Source organism: Psittacula echo (assembly GCF_963264785.1).
Source record: "Psittacula echo genome assembly, chromosome: 2".
NCBI classification, from domain to species: domain Eukaryota; kingdom Metazoa; phylum Chordata; class Aves; order Psittaciformes; family Psittacidae; genus Psittacula; species Psittacula echo.
In genome coordinates this window covers 159,039,549-159,063,189 of record NC_137737.1, presented here as the reverse complement: position 1 = coordinate 159,063,189, position 23,641 = coordinate 159,039,549, and the positions used below count along the sequence as shown (strand labels likewise).

Here is a 23,641-nt window from a genome sequence, read left to right as displayed (position 1 = left end):
TGGCTGCAAAGGCCCATGTCATACAGCACAGATGACATGCTCAGAATACAAAATGAATTTCAGCTTGCTGCACCATAAGAAAACACCCACATAGAATGAAAGTTTCAGCTAACATTATCTTTCTTCTCTCTTTGGCAAAAAAAAACATAACTGGCAATACCAGATGTTTCACAGATTCAAGCATTCAGTCGACTTGTTTGTCTTCAGTAAAAGCAAAATCCATTGCAGAAATGTACAGTCAATATTTGGGCTTTTCAACCCAGAAATATTGGGGAAGAGGACTGGTCCAAGACTTCCTTCTATTTTTTTTTGGTCAAAAACACTATCCAAACTAAACCCAACACATTCAGTTTCCAAGACACGAAAGGATGCATTCACCCCCAAACACAGCCCAGCTTCCATCTCTATCTGAGCATCGCAAATCACTGTCTTCCTCTCCCCATTACAGAGACTGGTGCTAGTCCAGAGGAACCAGTCTCTGCAAGAGGCACATGGATTTACACCGTGCTCCACACTGGAACAGGTTGCCCAGAGAAGTGGTAAATGCTCCATCCCTGGCAATGTTCAAGGCCAGGTTGGACAAAGCCTTGGGTTACATGGTCGAGTGTGAGGTGTCCCTGTCCATGGCAGGGGGTTGGAACTGGATGCTCTTAAGGTCCTTTCCAACCCAAACCATTCTATGATTCTATGGCACATTGCAAAGTGATACTCGGCAGCACGTGGGTTACGAAGAGCCCACTGGCTAAATGACCCATGGCTGTGATTTCTGTGTATCTTTCAAATGTCTGTTGAAGAAACATATTAAGCTTTCTACTTCTTAGTGCCCTTTTAAGAACAAACAACACAAAAAAATGTGTTGTGCCTCAGGCAGGCTTTTTATTATCTTATTTAGAGTCCATGCAATAAAGTCCATTAATTAAAACATGAATATTTAAAATGGCTTTCAGGAATTGCAGCGTTATCTCATCAGAGGGAAGAAGAAAGAAAAGGAGAAAAGAAAGGTGGGGGAAGGGGGAGGGAAGAGGTAAAACACAAGAAAAGCAGGAGATAGTTCATTTTGCCAAAGGAGCATTCAATTATTTAATTGCTGAATGAATGCATTTTCCCCTGCTGACGTTCAATGTTCACTCGCAGCGAGAGGGTCATGGTGGAGAAAGGTACAGAGGGAAGGAGCAAAGGTGAATAGACAGAGTTTTAATTGAAGTGTGAGGTAGGTGAAGCTGTTGGGTTTGTCAGCGCTGCCTTTTGAAGTGTAGACTTCATCAATGCAATGGTCCTGCAAAAGCAGAACAGCCACAGTAGCCCGTTGCACAGACACAGCAAACAGATCAGACAATGAGATGAATCCTAGAATAGCTTGGGTTGGAAAGGATCTTAAGATCATCAAGTTCCAACCCCCTTGCTGTGGGCAGGGATGCCTCACCCTAGACTGTGCCCATAGCAGAGAGCTTACCTTTCAGCTTTGAAGGTAAAATTAAATGAACGTGATCCAAGCAAAATCACAGAGAAAGAGCAACGCATTTCTGCCTCCCTTATCCCATAGAATCATAGAATGGTTTGGGTTGGAAAGGACCTTAAGATCATCCAGTTCCAACCCCCCACCATGGGCAGGGACATCTCACACTAGGCCATGTCACCCAGCTCAGATGTGGGTACCTATGCACAAGCCCTGTGCAGCACGTACAGGTGTCTCCAATTGCATCTTGGTTTGTACATGCAGAAAGAGAGGTCAGCCTAAGTGATCCCGCTCACCAAAAACATAGCTATTACAGCAGTTACCTGGTTTATTTCACACACCATGCAGGCCAGCAGTGCTTCAGATGTGTTACCTCCTGTCCAGAACATGACTAGGGGACACACAAGGGTGCTGGTAGCAGGACAAGCCCAGAGGCATTGGTGGAAGATGAGGGTCATCAAAGATTTGTGTATCGGCAGCAATGAGAGAAGCTGTGATTGTCACAGTAGGGGAATACAGGGCTTCACATAGTAGGAAATCAGGCTTCATCCTTTCCGCTATTCACAAAGCCCTATTTTGAATAGCAGAAATGACGGCATGGGACTCTTCCTTCCCTGATGGCAAGTTTGGGGCAATCCATCAGGCTCAGGAGTGAAGATGGGTCATTGTGTTTGAAGGCTTAGAAAAGCTTTTAACTACTCACTTCCTCTTCCTTACAGCAAGTAAAGGGTAGCCAACACAAAACTCCCACTGAGCTTGTCACCAGCTCTGATGACAACAGGCTCAAAGCATGGCACTGCCGTGTGGGGCAGGGACACCAGGGCTGGTAGGAGGGAAGGGACTGAGCAGTGGCACATTGCATGCAAAAGATACAACCTTGTTGTGATGCCAACCTGATGAAGTTTAACCATGCCAAGTGCAAGGTCCTACACCTGGGTCAGAGCAATCCCAGGCACAGCTACAGGTTGGGCAGAGAAGAGATTCAGAGCAGCCCTGCAGAGAAGGACTTGAGGGTGTTGGTCAATGAGAAAATGAACATGAGCCGGCTGCAGTGTGCGCTTGCAGCCCAGAAAGCAACCGTATCCTGGGCTGCATCAAGAGGAGCGTGACCAGCAGGTCGAAGGAGGTGATCCTGCCCCTCTGCTCTGCTCTCGGGAGACCTCACTTGGAGCATTGTGTGCAGTTCTGGTGTCCTCAACATAAAAAGGACATGGAACTGTTGGAACAAGTGCAGAGGAGGCCACGAGGATGATCAGGGGCTGGAGCACCTCCTGTATGGAGCCAGGCTGAGAAAGTTGGGGCTGTTCAGCCTGGAGAAGAGAAGCTGCGTGGAGACCTCAGAGCAGCTTCCAGTGTCTGAAGGGGGCCTACAAGGATGCTGGGGATGGACTCTTCATCAGGGACTGTAGTGACAGGACAAGGGGTAACGGGTTCAAACTGAAACAGGGGAAGTTTAGATTGGATCTAAGGAAGAAATTCTTTACTGTGAGGGTGGTGAGGCACTGGAATGGGTTGCCCAGGGAGGTTGTGAATGCTCCATCCTTGATAGTGTTCAAGGCCACGTTGGATGAGGCCTTGGGTGAAGTGGTTTAGTGTGGGGTGTCCCTGCCCATGGCAGAGGAGTTGGAACTGGATGATCTTAAGGTCCTTTCCAACCCAAAACATTCTATGATTCTGTGATTCTAAAGCTGCTGAGTGATAAAAGCCATCCTTGCCCTGGCAGCTGGTGGGATCCATCCTGGCTCTCCCCGTAGATCTGTTGTTCTCCTTGATGGGTCCTGAGCCACAGTGGCCCAAAAGCACAGAAGCATGAAAAGCAATCTCTTTAAATACCTCTCTAAAGTTACCTGGAGACTGACCTGATCCCTGAATCTTTTCCTCTTCAGGACAATTTTGCCTGTGGGTAGATACACATGCACAGCATCCCTGTCTTTTAGTTTGGTTGCCCTATATGGGCACTAACTTTAAAGCCAAGAAGCATTGTGAACAACAATAGAGCTGCTTCCTTCCCCATTTGGGCTATAGGCTGGGCCCATATAGCGGTCTCTGATGGCCATCCTGAACTGCAGTCTTCCCCATGGCACATATCCTGCAATGCCTTTCTTCTACACTTCTAGTTCTGACCACAGAACCAGTAGAAATGGGATTCTGTTCATAGTCTTGGTCAGCTAACAAATATAGTTGAAAATGGCTAATAGAATCAAGTTATGGGAAGGGGACACATATAGGCACATGGGACAGCACATAGGCCTGGATATGAAGTGCACACAAATCACTGAATAATGCCTTTTACATGGTTGGGTATAACCTGAGGGATAGGAAATGCAGGGACACATGATGAAGTCATTGTAGACCATGTTCTATCCCAGCCTCTAGATCTTGAAACAGCAACTCTGTCTAGGGACAGATTGATGTCAAAGATGCTTCTGCATCAGTTCCAGGGTCTCAGCAAGAGCCAAGGGGCCAATAACCTGCATCTTGGTCCTTCACTTCAGATTCAGAAGCAGGACCAATAAAACCAGGTAGAGAAAGCACCCATACTCTAAGCTGTTTCTTCTGCTTTCAACACCATACACTAAACTTGAGTCTTTCTTTGGTTCGGGCACCTTCAGCACAAAGATACCCAAACCTCTGCCCCCAAAAAGAGGACATAGGGAGGGATGCAACTCCCTTTTATTTGATAGTAACTTCATCCCTGTGCTTTAGGACCCTACCATACTTCTTGCAGGCCCATATCCATTACTGTATCATCTCTAAGCACATAAACTGCTACAGCACTCAACACCAGTGCCTGTCACCCGTTGCTGCTGGTGTTCATGTGGATCAAAACAGAGAGAAAACAGCTCAAACTGCCTCCAAAATAATGGGAAAACCCAACTGCCCTGCCAGGGCAGCCCAGTTTCCACAGGAGGCTTCCCTGTCCCTTCCTCACTGCTTCTAAACACTGGGAATATCCCAAGCCAGTAACTGTTTAATGGCATAGACCACTCAAGACCTATTGAGAGCATTCAGCTTAATGAGGTGTGTGGCAATTATTGCTCTATCAAAACTCCAGCAAGGGAACAAAAAGGAATCTATTTAAACACAACAGATCTGCAATTCTGATGATGCTCTAAAGGACGTCCTTTCCTAACCTGGTTGTTTCATCCTGATGGAAGGCTGAAGTGTAGAACATCAGTGTCAAATTGCTGTCTGCAGCGAGAGCAAGAAGAGAATGTGCTATATGGAGATTCAAGGACTGGAGGTGACATTGGCAGAGCCACCCCAGGGACATAGAGTTGCTGAATCCTCCCCAGGTTCAAATGCCACAGAGCCACACTAAATGATACCTGCTGAGAATCCCAAACCAGTTTTCCAACCTATTTAGCCCAAGCTGCTTCAGTACTGTCCTGGGGGAAGATGGGCTCACAGGAGGCAGAATCAGCACCTATAGAGGTGTAAAATGTCACTGGTTATCAGAATGGGGAAAGGAAAGTAAGGGAGAACAGATGAGTTCCAAAGGTGATAGTGATGCTCTGGAAGAGCTACTGCTCTGCTCAGCATGGAAAGAGATTGCTTAGAGAACCCCTGTTCACACTTAGTGTATTCATGGATAAGCTCTCAACCCTACTAAGCCTCTGTTCTCATCCTATTAGGCAAAGTCAGAGCCTTTCTCTCCTCCTGGATCTGTTGTCTGATAGATCTCTAAGACAGATGGCTTAAGCACCATCTTTGCTAAGTCCTGGCTTCACCCAAAATCTTTTGGAGCTGTATCTGGATAACAGATAACCAGCATTGGAAAAGGGAAAACTTCTTTACAAGGAAACCTGAAGAAACCCCAGAGCTGTATCCTCCATGAGAGACAGGATCCACCAAGGAAACCCGTGGATGTCATGCACCTCAAAGGCAACTCAGACACATGAAAAGCTCCATGGATCTAATCCCATTGGAAAGACAATGTTTTCCATTTTAGCCTGCTCCATTGCCTAAATACATCAGGTTTTCAGGGTGGGTGGTGAAAAGGGCCAGGATTGTCTCTGTCCACCCTCCCTTCTGGAACTACCATCCACATTCTCACATTCAGCACTTAAAGCTGTAAAATTACATTGCAGATGTGCCTATTTGGAATCTGGTGTCTGTGTTTGCCTGAATCTAAATTTCACCCTGTATTCCCATACAAAACTATTGCGTTCCCATACAAACCATTTTGCTATGGGTCCTGAATACGAGAGGATGTTAAACAATGGCAAATCAAACCAAACCAAAACGCATAACTGAAAAGCTGAGCCTTTCACTAGGCTGCCACTGGTGAAAGCCCCCTCATAACAGTAATGAGAGTAGTTGCCTGTGAAATTCCCTCAGCAACTGGATATTAATTCCACCTTTAGTCTCCCTGTTACCACGATAGCGCATTCAGATGGTAATTGCTGATGCTTCTGCATTGTGATCATGTCCACAAGCTGTTGGGTTCACAATGGAACTTTGCTCATTTTCCTCTCCCCCCTTCATCTTCCAAATGGGACATCTCCATGCAGACACACGCACAAGTGAAACTAGTTCTTAAACAGCACAGACCCAGGAAATCTCTGCTTTGCCACTAGGAGGACCATGGTACTCTTAGCTCATGCCCAATTCTCCCTGAGATCCAGTGACAGGATATGTGGGAATGGTTCAAAGCTGCACCAGGGAGGCGTAGACTGGACATTAAGAAGCATTTCTTTACTAAGAGGGTAACCAAACACTGGAACAGGCTTCCTAAGGAGGTGGTTGCTGACTTAAGCCTGACAGTGTTCAAGAAGCATTTGGATAATGCTCTTAACAAGATGCTTTAACTTCTGGTCAGCCCTGAACTGGTTAAGCAGTTGGACTAGGTGATCATTGTAGGTCCCTTCCAATGGAAAATATTCTATTCTATTTCTGTTATATTCTGATTCTGTTCTATTCTAATAAGGTCTTTAATAACTTCAGAGGAAAACTGCGAGGCAGGCAAGGCTTGTACTGATCACAGAGATCTGACTGTTAAAACTGAGTCAGAATCTCCCCTTTTCAGCACCCAGGAAGGAGTAACCCACACTTGTCCCATCCATAAAACACCCCACTGACTGCATGCAAGAAGGACACCCTCATATGGGTCCAGTGGGGATTCACTGCAGGAGACAAGGTGACCTGCTTGCCAAGTGCCAGGCTCTGTTCAACCTCCTCCTCTAGGAGCTGTGAACCGGTATCAGCTCTTGCTTACAGTTGATGAGGTGTGGACTTAGGCTGGGGAGATTCAAACAAAACCCACAATGCTTTTTGGGGTTAGAACAGGGAAATTTAACACATGAACAAAAACCAGTCCTTCCTCGCCCCATGTTTCGCTGGTGATCTCGCACCGTATCCAAGCTCTGCACTCAAGGATGTACAGACTAGACAGCAAGGGCAAACACAGATGGAGAAGCGAGGAGCTGGAAAGGAGCACACCTTCCCCAAGCACACTCAGTAAGTCCCTGCCAGGAGAAGGAGAGGCAATGAAAGTGCATCCATCCAAATCCCTTGGCCATTTGGCTGGCAAACCCAAAATGGAGGCAAATCCAAAACCAAACACCTTCCTCTGCAAGCTCAGCTGTTGTTTGGGCCTGGGGAGCTCTAGTTGGAAGAGTGAAGTGGTGTACACTGTGTTGTAAGAAGGAGCTGAAGGCTAAGAAGGAGCTGAAGATGTCAAAGACAGATTTGAGAGCCTGACCCTGGGCAATTACTAACAACTCTCTATCACTCTCTGAGCTTTGATGGTCACTAAACTCACCAGAAACATAGGAAATTACTTATCATGTTATTCCTGCCCTTGGGGAAGAGTCATGGGGAAGAGAGCTGTGCCGCAGAACGTGATTCCTGCAGCAGGGAGGGTGGCAATTCGTTCATTTATCCCTATGTTTCTGGTTGCTCTTCCACACCATAAACCCTCTTCAGCAGTCACTCAGCCATAGGGCCACGCAGAAGCTCAGCCCTGCTGAGAAGACATCATGTTCTGGGCAGCAGAACAGGCCAAGCATATGGCAAAGTTTCCCAACAACAGCTGAGGTTTGGAGGATGTGTGCTGCAGGGAGGGATTTATGGAGTTCAGACTACTTGATGCAGTAGAGGTTAAGCAGCAACTTGCTCGTGTGTCTATAAATGCTTCTTCAAACAGGAGAGAATGGGTGCTATATGACCTCTTAATCTAGCATACAGAGGTAGAAAAACATCTAAGGGCTGAAAGGTGAAACACCACTAACAAAATAGGAGTGAAGTGATGAGCACGTATGAGGAAGGAAGGTTTGTATTTGTTCAGAGCAATGAGGACAGCAAATGAATGGAAAAGTTTAGCAAAAGAGGCAGGAAATTCCCTGGCATTTCACACCAGCAATATCTTGATTCAGGCCTTTTTTGAGAACTAAGAAATTCCATTTAAATCCCAGTTTCAAGTTCTTTGCTGGAACAAATTCAGTAAATTCTCTGGCCAAGACAGGAAACCAGATTCCTTCAGCACAAAGATCCCTCCAGCTCTGAAGCCATCTACATCACCAAGGAGCAAATACATTCCAGGGGGACGCATATAACCCTGTTTTACAGTCAGCATGTTGGATCCTTCCGAGATGGGGTCACAAAGAGCAGAAGGACCAGAGAACTCCAGTTATCTCTTTGGGCCACCAACATGTAGCAGCACCTCAATGGCCTTCCAGGAACAGATTACATGGAGACAAGACTAATTAGACATTCATTAAGTGCCTAACTCAGCACAGTACTTAAGCAGACATTAACCTTCTCTCATTACAGTGTCACATCAGCATCCCTTTAAGGCTCCAGCTCCGATTACAATGAAGCCAGCTCACATTTCGGAGGGCCACCAGGATTTTCAGCCCATGAAGTCTCCATGTTTCAGGAAGCTTTCCCATTTCAACCCCCTGATCTCCTACCACAGCTCAGTGTGGGGGCCTATTCCAGGGATGTCAACTTGTATTCCTACAAGAGAGTTCACCTTTAAACATCAGAATCTACAACCAGTCTCTGCCTTCTTCCTATGTTGCCTGAGTCATCCAAGGGACAACTCATGCTGGTGAAAAATAGTTCCCCTGTTCAATTGTCTCTTCCTAGAAAAAAGATTCCCTGTTTGGGCCTTCCGGGAGTATCATGTGTTGGAAGCTGCAGCAAGGAAGGGAGATATGGGGAGATACGGCTGCTGTTGCCAATATGTTTCCAAGCACGTCTTGCTAATCACCAGGACAAGCTCCATGTGCAGCAAGGCACCGAAATATCTCCTGCCGCCTCTGCACCCTGACAGATTCTTCCCACCACCGTCCTATGTAACCTCTACAATGTCTGCGTGGGACAGCAAGTGCAAAAAGGGTGTCTCACTAAACCAGGAAGCAGTTTGGAGCGGTCTCTCCTACCTCCAGACATTGAAGAACAGATGCTGCAGACAAGGCAGGGTCACTTCAGCAGAGTTACTTTGTGAAGTCACTCGTAAACGACCACAAACATCCCTTATTTACCTGAACCAAGTCTAAACTTACTGGTTATGCACGAAATCAGGCTGTTTCTTGACAGTACCACAAGCTCCCACTTCCAGCCATGACCAAGATACAGTCTTGGGTGGTAGCATCTCTGCTCTTCAGCCACCAAAGCCAATGTCCAGCCCAACAGATCTATTTTCAGCCTGCTCTGGAGTGCCTTCAGACACCACCTAATCTAGCACACAGCCATATGCATGTATTCTCCATCCTTTGGTACACCAGCACCCAAGGATGGGGATTTAACCTTCTCAAAGGAATCTCACCCATAGACAGTGAGCCAAAGCGCAGCTGCTTCCGAGGCAGATCTGTAGATTTTCACCCATCTATATGGTATGGAAATATCCAAGACATAGAAAAGAGACATCAGGAAAAGTCAGGCGCCACATTTTGGGATGGTGTCTTGGTATTTGGCAATTCCTTATGTGCTTAAATTCATCAGGCTGGATTAGCATAACACACACATACACATTTGTTCAAAGATGAAAGTGTCAAGAAAGGCCCAGAAACAACAAATGACTCAGAAAGAAGCAAGGGGAGGAAAAAAAAGCTTTCAGGGGAGAAAAAAACATGCTACAAATACAATCAAGACAACAATGACAGCAACAACCAGCATCAGCACTTGGAAATTGGGAACCCTATCAAAATATTCCACCCACAAAATGCTGTTACGGGATTGCTGGCTCTCTGTCCAAATTGGATCTCGCCTCCATCTTCCTGATGAAGGCTTTGCAAGAATCAAAACAGACACAGTGACAGACAGAGCAGCACATGGAGAGGCTGGGCACCCTGCAAGCATCGTTTCTATGTGGATGGCATCCCACCAGTGAGGCTGATAATTCTGTATCTTCAATATGGAGCAGATGTGAGCAGCCAGCAAAAAAATGATCTACAAATATTTGAGACCCAAAAAGGATTTTGATTCAGCCACCACTGAGCCTCTTTCATATTCATGTTCTGGGAACATGCAAGCACTCGAGTTGGGTGAGGAAAGATCTCTACAAAAGCCAATATTAAGCTCGAATGCTTCAGGATTTGCCGAAAATCTCATTTCAAATTTCACTTTTGGTTGTGATGGGAAAGGTCACGCTGAAGAAATCACCCAATGAGCAAACCCAAGCCAAATGACTTCAGGAAGCTCGCATCATTGCGAGGAGGCAGCACCGTGCTCCTCACAAGCTGTTCACACAGGAGTAAAAGGCATTGCAAAAGGAATCTGGAGTGTGGAGAGGGAATATCACCGAGGATATTATGTGCAGGATTTATGGCTCAGCCCTGTGCCTGCATGTATTGATTCACAGATCAGTGAGAAGCAAAATCTCCCCCCAAATACACTGAGGAAAACACTAGTACCTGATCATAGATTAATCTCTTTGTTAATGCCAGGCTGCGGTTTGTAAGAAAACCATTCTGCACAGCTTGGAGCTGTGCCTGGTAACCTTCTTCTCACTGCAAGTAAATATAGCCTCCTTCTCCCTGCCTTGAGCAATTCCCCCTCTCTGGGGGTGACTGTAAAAGCCATGCAGGAACCCCAGAGTCCAGACCCAGATGGATACCAGCTTTCTCCTGGTGGCATAGAACATGTTGGTCCAGCCCTTGAAGAGGATGAGACTCTGGGATGAGGGTTAGATGAGATCCTGAACCTTGCCAAACTGGAGGCTCCCTTCCCTGCCTCCCAGATTCCTATTTAGCATCACAGCTCCGCTTTACATAACCTGCATGCCAGCAGGTGGGATGAGAGCTGAGAATAAATACATCAGAGCGGATCTGACACAGGCACTGTTATAAAGGGTTCACTTTTGGACCACCCGATTCCTTTCTGCTTTGCATCACTCTGTAGCACCGATGAAGAACACGTTGGATCTCTGGAATGACAATTTCATTCCCTGAACCAGTGCCCAGATCAGACCTCAGGAGCATCTCATCCTTATTCATAGCCCTTCTTTTCACCCCTCTTCCACCTCCCTAATCCCTTTCTAGCCTATAAAATACTCAAGATCACCATTAAAATATTGATGGAAACATCTGAGGAATGAGCCCCAAGTAACCCCATAGAAGCAGCATGGCAAATGCTCTGTCTGAAAGCCTCCAGAAGGAAAATAAGTTTGAGAACAAGCTGAGTGTTCCTTCTGTTGCTGTTCCCTCAATCCAGACCCAGGAATCAAGTTTTCCCCATGAATTAAAATGGTTTATAGGGCTGCTGAGTGCAGCCCGCCCCAGGAGGCAGCTTGGATCCTGCCTTTTCTAGGACATCTGTGATTACTTTGGAAGACTGCTCACCCTCAGGTAAGAAACTCCCCTCAGCATCTCTGAGGCAGTAGAAGTACAAGCAAGGCACAATGAATGAATGAAACTATTTGGGGTGTATTTAGGGGGAAGCTGCTTTGCAATTCCATGTAAAGGCTCATAAAGAGCCACCAAAGGTTACCAGACCTGCCTATCAGTGAGGAAATAAGGTTTTCATACCGGTCATCCACATACTCAGACACAGAGGTGATGGGGACAGTGTGATACCCAGGAGAGTAGAACCTAACCAGCCCTCACTCCTTCCCAAACTCCCCTTGTCGCCCTCCACTCACCCAGGAACTCCGCTCCGCTGCTGTCTTTAGGGCTGCTCATGCAGTTCTCCAAGTAAATTCCATCCTTATAACAATCTTCCTTCTTCCTCGTGATCCCAATGACCTCGCTGGCCTGATCCAGGACCTCCCCTCCTGAGCAAGAGCATGGGGTCTGCATAATGCCGCACGGATGGGAGCTGCTGCTGATGGCCAAGCACGCATCCAGCCACTTGCAGAGCATCTGGCAAGCGGCTTTGCTAGGGTTCCTGTTGCCCACCACGAGGTACTCCACTGAGAAGTCCCTCTCCTGAGCCTTTGTGGGCTTCCACCGCATGGGCCAAGTCTCCACGCCCGGTGGTGCTGTCTGCTTCATCTGGAGGAACTGCTTGTTGGACTGGAGGAAGGCAAAGCGGGTGGACCCATCGCAGAGCTTCAACACATCGTCAAAGCTCTCCATGCCCAGGTAGGTGCGGGTGGACTCCAGGAAGGAGTCGAACTGGTAGGTGCGGATGTGCTGGTGGTCACATATGCCGGCGGGTTTTAGGATCTTCATGTACAAAGTGTACCTCCGAGGGTCAGGGTTCTGGATAATCCAAGAGCAGAGAGAGGAGTTCAACGGGAAGACGGCAAAGGAGGAGAAATACCCAAAGAATTTCCCTTGGACCAAAGTGGTGCAGGGAGTTTGTGCCAGGTCCAGAGCGACCACGGTCCACACAAAGTAGAGTGGCGATACCAAAAGCAGGTTCAGGGCAGATCCAATGCTCCTCATCCTAGGTCTCTGGTCCTCTGGAACTCAAAGTAAATGTCAAGCAGGCGCCAGATCCTGGACATAACAGGGACCAGCTTAGAGGAAAAGTGAGAGTTTAAGAGGCTCTGGATCCGAAATCAAGCCAATACTCCCATGTCTGGATTTGAGCTCCCTCCTGTGGCCATAAGCAACACCTGGAAAATAAAGGGAAGGGAAGGAGAAGGGGAGAGAAAGAGAAGAAATTTGGGATTTGGTCTTTTTTTCCTCTTGGTGTTTATTTGATGTTTTTTTAACCCTTTGCGAGGCTGAGAATCCACACAGCATCCCCAGCCCCAGCCCATCTCAATGGGGGAAGATGCAGCCCCACATCCCCATCCCCACGTTAGGCTTGAGATTGTTCCCATCTCGGGGATGTCGTAACCCCCAGGAGGGACTAACAATGATGGACAACATAGTTGTGACCCTGCTTCCCCTGTGCCCTCCGCCATGCAGTACCTCTCTGCTAAGCAGAGCATCCGCAGTGATTTCTAACCACCTCCCCAAAGCAAACACCATGTATCTCTTTTTGAGGGAGATTCCACCTTCTCCATCCCAGTGGAGCCAGGATGAACCTGGATAGGATAGGATGGAAGCTGCTGGGCTCTGCCTCCTCTCTTCCTTCTGCCAGCCCCTGTTGTTTCAGTTCTTTCTGTCCTTCCTTTTCTCTCTTCCCTATTCTCTTCCACAAAACCAGTGCACGGGAAGGGAGTTGTTGTTCAGTATCCAAACCCTGGTCTAACCCTGGGCCCAGACAGGAGCCATGCAACCAGTACAGGACTTAAAAAGGGCGATAAAGGCAGACTTCACATCTTCCCACATCAGGCACCCACCTTTCCTTTCACCCCTGTGTGCAGGACACCCCAAAGCCAGCAGTACTGTAGCTAGGCATAGAACATCTCCAGAGTGAGAGTTTCCCTGCCAGCCCCAGGAACTCCTTCAAGCCTCCAAAGCCCCTTCAAGCAAAAGTAAGATCCATCCTGCATTGCCCTATGGGACCCATTCCTGCAATGCTTCATAGCCCAGATCCCCTCTCCAGTGCCCCTTCCATGCCAAAGACACCCCTGAGCCCTCGGCACTCTCACAAGCCTCCCTTTCTCTACCTCTCCAAGACCCTCCTGTTCTCACTTCCTTCCATCTCCCCTCTTTCCAGGGAAGGAGAAAGAAGGGGAAACACTGCCAATAGCAGGACTCTTTTCATTTTGGACCCCATCCCCATGCAGTGCACACCCCATGTTTGCGGAGGGGATGCAGGTTATCAGGCAGGAGGAGCAGACCCTCAGATCATGGGGCAGAGCTTCTCCCACATACACCCATGGCATCTTTTCCTTCTTACCTTCCCAGCCATCTCCTTCCCTGTTTATAGGCTCATCCCAGATAGAGGAAATAAGGAGTTTCCCCTTGGGTGAGGCTTGCCCTGGCCCTGCAGATTTGCTGCCTCCAAAACAGAGCTGCTGCCCTACTTCAGCAAGACAGATCAGAACCCTGGGAAGGTTTCCCCTATCAAGTCAGATTAGTGCCTTGATTTCAGGAGCTTCCATGGTCCTGGAAGTGAAGAGATTCTGCATTGAAGCCTGAGTGCAAGCAGCCCAACTCCTGAGACACTGACACTGACCTGGACTGCAACCCCAAAGCAATTTTGATCATATGAAATGTGTTTCTTCATGATTAGGGAGCACAGCAGCACCCAAATTAGGGTAAAGATCCATAAAGAGGGGCACCTGCTGCAAAGGAGGAGGGAAAACATCTTTATTGCAGCAATTCACCTTCAGCACAGCCCCATGGGGTCCACACCTCCCATCACCAGTCCTGCTATCTCCCACCTCAGCCAAGCTCTGCCTATGAAGACTGCAAACAGAGGAAGCTTTCACAGCAGCTGTATGAATAACCAGCAAATTCAGGCAGCTAAACCCAATCCCAGGAGAGACTGAAAACCAGGAGATGAAGACCATAGACCATGCTGTGCGTCTGGGAAACAACAAGTCAGGCACTTCACATTCACCCCTTAGTTTCTCTCCTCTCTCCATATCAAAGTTTGATCTCTGCATCTCCTTGTGTCTGCAAAAGCCTTTCTGTCCTGAGGAAGAAGGGGTTAGGCAACTCGAGAGCCACATCTGCTATTTGCAAACCCTGCTCCGTCCCAGCCTCAAATCACTGCAGCCTCCGCCAGCAGATCCCTGAGTGTCTGTTGGACCTGACACTAATCAGCACGGAGTCCAAATGCATCTGCACTTAAATTTTTCAGGAGTCAGGTTCCCCACTCCTGACAGTGGTTTGCAGCCTGCAAAGCTCTGCAGTGCACATGTTCCAATGCCAGATTCCTGCCTGCCTGCGGGGCCGGATTTCAGGAATACAGCCAGCTTTGGGGATGCATCAGGCATCGACCAAGCATCCTATGGATTTCCAGAGAAGTCATCCTGATTAGCGGGAGGGGTTTGCCTGTAAATGACTGTGGATGCCTTAAATATCTGCTTTGGTTAGTGAAATGTGCTTGCTTAGCTCTGAAAGAGACTACTGGTTTGCCTCTCTCTCACTGTAGGGTAGTGCTGGAGCAGCTCTGTGTTGTTTGTAAGCAGGCATAACCTTTGCAAAGCCCAAGTCTATCCAACCTTTCTATTGATAAGCCAGCCAGGGACCATCTTAACCTCTGGTCCAGCCCGTGAGGAAACCTGTCTTTCCCAGCTGGAAGCAGGAGCCAGCAGTGCCTCCATAGCAACGAGCTGGTTAGGAGACAGGCTTTACACTGAGATCCAGTCCCTAATGGTGACTTCAGCGCATGGGATTCAGCCCAAGCCTCCTGCTCTCCACAATCCCTGTTTTTCTCACGCCGGCCGCAGACCTGCTGTTGAATGAGGATGCAGCGAGCACAAAACATCTCCCTTCACTGCCCCTTTCCTGGGAAAAGCACTGTAAAAGCCAACAAACTTTAACTAAAGAGACCCGTTAATGGGACGCTGTGTTCTGGTTGTTAGGTCTCGGAATTGATTTCCCTTGAATGCAATCCCATCTGGAAGGTTTCACCATAAGGAACATAAACATATTTTTCCTCCTTCAACCCATTCTTGCTGAAGTGGGAATAGAGCAGAATACGCGAACAGGCAAAATCCCCTCTGCACCTGGATCTTGGGATTCACACGTGTTGGACCTGGCAAGGAAGGGAAGATGCAATGGGCAGTTGAGAGGCTGCTGCAGCTCAGCAGAGAGATCCATCTTCTACACTGTAATCCAGGAAAATCCCAAGGGGAATTTATACCACAGGCTGCAGCTTGCAGCTGGGGAAGCGATACTAAATGCATGAAAAGACAGATTATTCCATTGCGGGAGACCACATTCCTATGGCACACAGGCAAATTTGCCCATATGCCCATGGTGGTGTCTAGGGAGCAAGGCTATTCCTGTTAATTTGTGTGATGGGAGACATCACATCCCTTGGTTCCAACTTGGAGGACATGCCACAACCCTCCTGCCTTTCCTTCCAGTCCTACGCCTGGTCTGGCAGAGAAGCCTTTACTGGAGTAAAGCCTGGGGACAACAGGTAATCACAGATTACATTGAGCTGTCTCTTGCCTGCATTCCACAAGGACAAACCAAGGGCAAAAATGATCTTCTTTGTCTGTAGAAGGCATTTGTTCATCCCAAGCAACTAACAGAAAGGGGCTGACACGTTGGGTTCCAATGGCCCTTCCACCTTGGTTATGTTGTGCAGGAGTTAGAGATGAGGGAGCAGAGGGTTATGGAGATGTGAACCTGTGGCTTGACTCCTGCACCCTCACACCACTGAGAAGAGACCTGGCAATCTTTTCTACCTTCTTGCTGAGTATTTGCCATCCCACCCCAGCACCCATTGGTGCTCAGAAACACAACCCAAGTCAGACCTTCACAGCTTAAACAAACCCAAGCAGGGACTGAATCACATTACAACTGGTACCTGGGCTGCACAAGGGCTTTAGGCATCTGCTTTGCACTGGTTCCAGTGAACTTTGGATCCTGAAAGCCATAGTAAGCTGTTTGGTGCAGGGATCAGATGCTCCGATCCTTGCCTGCTCACACACATCCCATGATGCCTGCATCCCTAGGATGGGCATGAGGTGTGCATGGGGCATACAGATGCATGCAGAAAGCAAGCAGGAACATGAGGGTGGTGGAAAACTCCGGCCTCAGACCTAGGTCATCTTGGTTTACCATTACTGCAGGAAGATAGCTCCTGGCTGCCTACAGCTGCCTTCACCCTCTATCTGAATCGCTCCAGATGCAGATTCACCCCATCCCACCACCTTCCAGATGGATGTCTCCAAATTGCTGTGTCCAACATCACAGCACAGGGATTTCAGCTCTGCACAAGTAGGAGGAGCCCATGGAATGCAGGCAGTGCTGCAACGTGCCCTGCTTTGCAGATCCTGTGCATTGCAAAGAGTCCTCCCATGCGGGACGCGCATCCTTCCCGCTCGTGCATCCATCACCTTCCTCTGTTGTGCTGGTGACACAGGGATCTCGGTGCAGCAGCCTGGGTCTGGCCAATGGAGGGCACTCTTAGATATACACGCGCGCACACACGTCCTCCATCGCAAAAATAAGGGGGGAAAAGTCAAAACAGTGACTGCAGAAAGGGCATCATTCTTCACTGCTGCATCTAGGACCTCTCCCAGCTCCCTCCCCTTAATCTGCTCCTACTGTCTCTGCCATGCCCCAACTCCCCTTTGGCTGCCATCCACGATTTACCTCCCTCTGCTTTTCCTTCTCCTGACCTTGGTACACGGCTGACATCCCAGCAGGGTGAAAACCACTCTCATCAAGCTAATCCTCCTTTCCTGGGGCTTCCCATTGCCTTGTAAGAAGACCCCAGGTATCCAACCAAGTATCCCTTTTGCTGGAGGCAGAAAATCACCTGGCCCTGGAAAGCTTAAGCCCCTTGGAGCTGTGAGAAAACACTGGAAATGAGTATGCTCTGTTCTTATTCACTGGTAGCAGAGAAGCTGCAACTGCTTGGAAATCTCTCTTTTTGAGGAGATTCAGCAAAGCACAGTGGAAATGCCTGGAAAAACACAGTGGGATCTGCAAACTCACAGCACACAGAATAAAGAAGGGCTTGAACCTGGCTGTCCTGCGGCTGCAAGGAGAGGAGTTAGACCCAGATAGCACCTGGAGAGGAATGGAGCTTGGACAGGCTTTGGAGCAGTGCCTCTTCCATAAAATCAGTGCTCAGGATGAGGTTTTATGATCCATTACCTTTCGGTTCTGTTTTCTATGAGTGTTTGCTTGACTCTGGCCATTCCCAGCAGCAGTTTATCTGCAATGATTCATGCTTCTCTTCTGGCAAAGCAGAATCTAGCGGAAACTAAGACCTAAAGCACAAAAGGATGATTTGGTGGGTAGTGCAGGACTCCTTTAGGTCCCATCCTGACTTCAGTGTGCATTCACTCTCTGGAGAGGCATTTCAGATGCAGATCATATCCTGGAAAGGCTGCTAAAGCAGTTGGAGCTTCCCATGTCAGGATGTGGCCTTGATAGATCTACCTTTGGATCAAGTGCTGCGAGCTGAACTCAGACAGACAAAGTCCCTTTGGGAAGCAAAGGGAAGGAGGGAAGGGCCCTTCAACTAATGAAACGGACAAGAGTGCAGTCCTTCCCCTTTCCTGCTGTTTCCCTTGCCAAAACCAGGTATCTATATGGACCTCGCATATTTGCTCCACCACTGTAGAGACTGATGTATGTCAGAGAAAGTCTGATTTCCACCTGCCTGCTGTGTTAATAAATGATATTGATATAAACTAGCATCCTTCACCCCAAATTTCTCTCAGCTTCAACTTGGAAAGGCACCTGCTTTAGGGGTGGACTCCAGCAGACACATAATAGCCTGCAGGAACAGCATGAAAAGGGTGGGAAATGCTTGATCCTGTGATGGAAATTGGCTTTTGGGGACAGAATCTTGGTCCCATTTCAATTTCAAAGGCTGGAAGAGAGGATTTGGGTAAGGGAGGGCTGAGGGGTAATACATAAAAATGGATCATACTGATGATCATACTGATGATCATACTGAAAGCTCCAAGAGGCTTTCAACCACAATGAAGTAACTCCAGAGCCCGTAAGCCTCAGTTGAACCATCCCATCTCCATCTTCAACACTAGCCAGATGAGGAGACACTATCAGGGGCATCCAGAAGCCAGATTTGAATCCTGGCCCCAGGATTTGTGCATACTCTCAATTACGCATCTCTGCCAAACCATGCTTCTGTCTTCCCACCTGAAAAGATGGATGTAAGAAGCATCCTCGGCTTTTCTCTGGTGCTCTGTGATCTGAAATGCTCCAGCAAAATGCTGAAGATGGTGATTCATTTCCAGCCCACTAGGATTTCATCCCGAGATGAGATTAACTACCTTAAAGACTAAGCTCTCCCCTCCAGATCATATTAATTGAAGATGGGTCTGTAGCTAAAACTCTCAGGCAGGGGTGTAGGCAGGTTCTGGCTCAGTTCCTGGCTCTATGTGGAGCTCTTTATTGTGAATGGGATCAGGAAGCAGCTGAGCACAAAGACTGGACCCTAAAATCTAAGACCCAGTAAAACTGCTGTAAAGGAAAGCCTGGCGGACAAGGGGAACCAGATGTGCTCCATCTGGTCCCAGATGTGGCTGCCCGAGGGAAGTGGGCCCAGGGCTCTGCAGCACCTCCTGTTGGGTCCAACACAGCCTCAGACAGATGTTGTGTGTGTACTTGGTGTCTTTTAAACATCACCCCTGCCTAAGCTGCAGCTGTGTTTGTCCTTAGATTTCCTCTGTACAAGTATAATATGTACATGGCCTGATGGGGCTACTACCAGGACTGGGAGTATCTCAGGGACTGCATGACATAGGGATGGATTAGATGCCATTGCATAGCAAAGTCAAGGAGCCTATGGGGCAGAAGGCAGCTGATGGAGGTTGTCATGCTGTTACATCTCTCTCTGCCTCAGTTTCTCAATAGCAAATTAGACTTAAATCCCAGTTAAGAGAGGTGAAGTGCAGCCTGCTGTGATTGAAGGCTGGGCATTGCTCCACACCATTCCCAGGCATTTCCTTATCCCCAGGGGAATACACAACTCATCCCAGTAAGATCAGCCTTTCCTTCATACCAGCATCACCCATACCCTCTGACTGCCCCATCAGTGATTCCACCCATGGAACAATGCACATTGCCAGAAATTCCCTGGATTCTACACCAGCGAATCCTGGAAAACTCCCACTTCCCCTCTTGTCTTATTCTTACCCATTAGTTCTCCAGGGCCAACCCTTTGAGGTCTTTTCCCTTATGCTCCCACCCTGCTCTTGGGTGCGAGGGTTATACAAGAGGGCTTCTGAGGGCAAGGTCAACCTAACGAATGACAGAAATCAGGCAGGGACCAGTCCGCTTCCATCTCTGCTCATTCGTGCTGGGAACCGGGATGCAATTGATTGGAAGTACAGTTGGAGGTTAAAAGCAGTGGCATTTGCTGTGGAGCTAAGTGGGAGCCCGCAGGAAGAGGGGATGTTTGGAGGGGGAATGTGTGTTCATGCTGAGGTTCAGACTTTCACATGGGCACAGCCACAGTTGGCAAACCCAAACCTGGGCTTTGCAGTTCGCATGGCTGCACATGCACAAACCAGAGCTCAGTACACATCTCTCAGGTACTTGGCACATCAAGTGTCACATCAAGTCGCTGCTTCCCACATAATATATGCACCAGGGCTCATTTTCTGACCCCTGAGGCCAAAAGCGTTGACATAGCTCATGTCCATGTGGCTACATTGCCTATCCCCAAAACAGAACTGCCTTGCCACTGTGCTTAATGCTCTCTACTGAGCTGTGCCTGGGCACGGTCTGGGATGGTTCTTGTTGGCTGGGGCCAAAACCTTGCTAGGAAATGCCCTGTGATGTGCATGAAGTGATGGGACAGTGTTTGAGGCCGTATCCTGGCCCTCTGGAGTTACTGGTGAAGAGATGGCTACAGAGAATAAAGGGAAAGCTGTGCCTTGGCCAAGACACCTGGGTCTTTGCTCCTGACCAGTCTATCTAGACCCCCTGAGACTGCACACTAACTGGATTTGGCCCTTTGCTTACCCCATGGCAGCTTGTAGCTGGGCTGGTGAAAGGAAAGAAAAGGGGATGAATGCCCAAGTAGCTGTGTTTGCAACCAGCTCCAGACAAGGATCTGCATTAGCTCAAGTCCTAGTGCTCCTCCCAGCACCAGGAAAGTCTTTGCTGTCTTCCAATTCCTTACATGGCTGGGTATGATCAGCAACTGGGGGCAACCACAAACAGAAGCCTTTGGGCAGCCCTAGATACAAGTAAGTTTTGATGTGTCTCTTCTTGTGACTCCTTCCATGTCTTTGTGCTCTCTTGATGACTGTGTCTCAGTTTCCCCCTCTGACAAACAACACTGACATTACCCCAATGACAGCGATGGACTTCCTAGGCAGCAGCTAGGAAAAGAAACAGACATTGCATCAAGGCCCAATTTTACAGCAACCCTGAAGGTGCACTGTGCTCAGTTTGTGAATGCTGCAGTCTCAGCACAGTTAAAACTGGACTGCAAATGTTTCCCCTTCCGACAACAGGAATTCAACTCATAATTTTAGGCAATTTCCAATGCCCAGTAAGGGTGTCTTTAAATCGCACACAGAAGGACTATAAGATGGTTTTGCCCATATCTGCAATTCCCCTTTATCTCTCAGCAGGAGGAAGATGGAAGTTTAGGCTGTGGCTACAAAAGACACGCAAAATACAGGTCCTTTTAGTAAAACCAGACCTGCAACCATCCCTTGCCTTACCTTCAGTCTCTACAAAGTGAGCAGCACAAGAGAACTTGAACTACAGGACTGTGTTAGCTATGGGAGTGAGTCCATCTCCTTCTACACAGTTTGAAACGAGGGGCTTTGAAGTTTTCTGGTATCCCACTAATGTGTGCAAACACATTGACATGGGGAGGGTGGAAATATATGAGCTTGAGTAGAGTGGGGAACCTTTCTACCAAGTTAAGCACAGACTCTGAAGGTGAAGAGAATCAGAAGCACACCAAATCCCCTTTAAAGCCCCAAGTTTCAGTGAGTTTGGATCCAGCCATGACCTTGAAGCAGCAGAAGGCTGTAACCTGATCTTACAAAACCAGGGAATGATAAATACGTGCATTTCTACAGCACCTTTTTCTAAGGTCCTTGAGGGCCATAGGGAGCAGCAGTGAATTAAGCCTCATGACGCAGAAAACCATCCTTCCTGACCCCAAAGGCTGAACGCAAACAAAAGGAAGTACTTTTTCACACAGCTCCTAATTCAATTGGGGACCTCATTGCCACAGGATGCTGTGGAGGCTAAAGTTATAAACGAGTGCTGAAATGGATTAGAGAATGTGCAGAGGACAAGTCCATCAGTTGCTATTGAACATGATGGTCTGGATGCCACTGCCAGTCTCAGAAGTGTCTGCCCTTTGCCTTTCCTTCAGTGTTTCATTGTGCATCCAAATGGACTTGGATAGCCAGTTAGGGCAATCCCCAGTATCAATACAGTTTGGCAGGTGAACGGATCGAGAGCAATGCTGTGTAAAGGACATGGGGGTACTGGTGGATAAAAACTGAACATGACCAAGCAATGTGCACTCACAGCCCAGAAAGCCAGACATATCTTGGGATGAATCAAAAGAAGCTGGACCAGCAGGTCAAGGGAGGGGATTGTCCCCCTCTACTCTGGCCTGGTGATATCCCAACAGGAGCACTGCATCCAGCTCTGGGAACCCCTGCATAAGAAAGAGATGGACCTCTTGGAGCGGGTCCAGAGGAGGCCACTAAGACGATCAGAGGTATGATGAGGGCGGTGAGACAATGGAACAGGCTGCCCAGAGAAGCTGTGGATGCCCCATCCCTGAAGATGATTAAGGTCAGGTTGGACAAGACTCTAAGCAACCTGATCTAATGAGAGAAGTTACTGCCCATGGCACAAGAGAGTGGAATAGATGATCTTAAATAGATTGTAGTGTGAGGTGTCCCTGCCCATGGCAGGGGGATTGGAACTAGATGATCTTAAGGTCCTTTCCAACCCTAACTATTCTATGATCCTATTCTATTCTATGATCTTTAAAGGTCCCTTTCAAACCAAACCACCCTATGATTCTGTGAGTCTGTGAGTCTATGAGTCTATGACCTTTGCTCGTTCTCTAAATAACCATTCTTAGGTTTATTATAGAGAGGTGCAGGGATATTAGTAAGTACCTCTAAACCCCAAGACATATGTCCATACTTCTAAACAAGCCAAGGCCAGAGCCTGAACCTAAATGGAGTGTCAGAAGTCACATCCATGTTGCTAAGCTCCCTTACCAAAATGGGGTGTCTTGATTCACGTCCTCCTGTTCATACTGTTGTGTCCCGCATGGTGCCATTGCACTGCCTGGGAGAGCAGCCATTGGGGTGGTCATCTGCACAGACCTAAATCTTTCTGGAGTGTCATGCTGAGATCCATGGGGATTGGAATTGGATGATCTTAAGGTCTTTTCCAACCCAAACCATTCTATGATTCTATGATAACAAATCCGAAGATGCTCAAATATAGACAGGCTGGCAGAGGGTTGCAATCATAGCACAGGCACTAACGAGATGGATTATTCCTTGCATCTCATCTCTCAGCATCATGGCAAGCAGTTCAAAATTTGCATGAGACAGATGTACCCAGTTCTCCTCTTCATTCTTCTCTCCAGGAATCCTTGAGCACAATGACATGGGAGGGAAGACGGCTTAGTGGTGAGGGGCAAGCATAGGGGGTTATTGGGAAGCAAAGGACTCCTCTCTTTTCACTTTGTTCAATCACAGGAGATGATGGACGACTTTATGGAGTGATTTGTGCGCATTAAGAATGTTTGCGGCTGGGGTTTGTTAGCTGTCTGGGTGTAGCCTTGATGAAGATGAAGGATTGAAGGAGGATGGCTTACATTCATTCTGAGAAGGGTTTGGGTGATGTTTCATCACAGGGATGACAGCAGAGACCGTGATTTCCACATGATCCTTCATTTGTATGGGGTTTCACTTCTGGCTTGGAGGACAGGCAGGCAGGACTGGAGGGAAGAGTAAAAGACAAGCTGGAGGTCTGCATACAACAGGCAGACCAAGACCCAAGACCTAGGAAGGGATCTCAGCTACAAAGCCATGTGCAGGCAATTATTTCTCATTGCCTCCATAGAAAGGTTCTGAGCCTGTTCCTCCTGCTTCCAGCCCAGCACCGTTTAGAGAAACCTCACCATATGGTAGCACCATGCACAGACCCAAGTGTTCCCGGGCAACCCTGCAATCATAAACCCACATGTGCTGCCCAGGAATCAGCCTCAGTAAGCCAGGAAATGCAG

General features: G+C 48.0%; 1 protein-coding gene across 1 annotated transcript in view; it reads right to left on the bottom strand.

Annotated features, from left to right (window-relative positions):
- The window catches only part of ADGRB1 (adhesion G protein-coupled receptor B1), a gene marked incomplete at both ends in the record, with an annotated part of 205,421 nt that extends 193,130 nt beyond the window's left edge, over positions 1-12,291 (bottom strand). The window contains one exon of the mRNA XM_080610861.1: positions 11,544-12,291. Coding sequence (XP_080466987.1) covers positions 11,544-12,291 — 748 coding nt within the window. The remainder of the gene's footprint in view (positions 1-11,543) is intronic.
- Between the last annotated feature and the right edge of the window lie 11,350 nt (positions 12,292-23,641).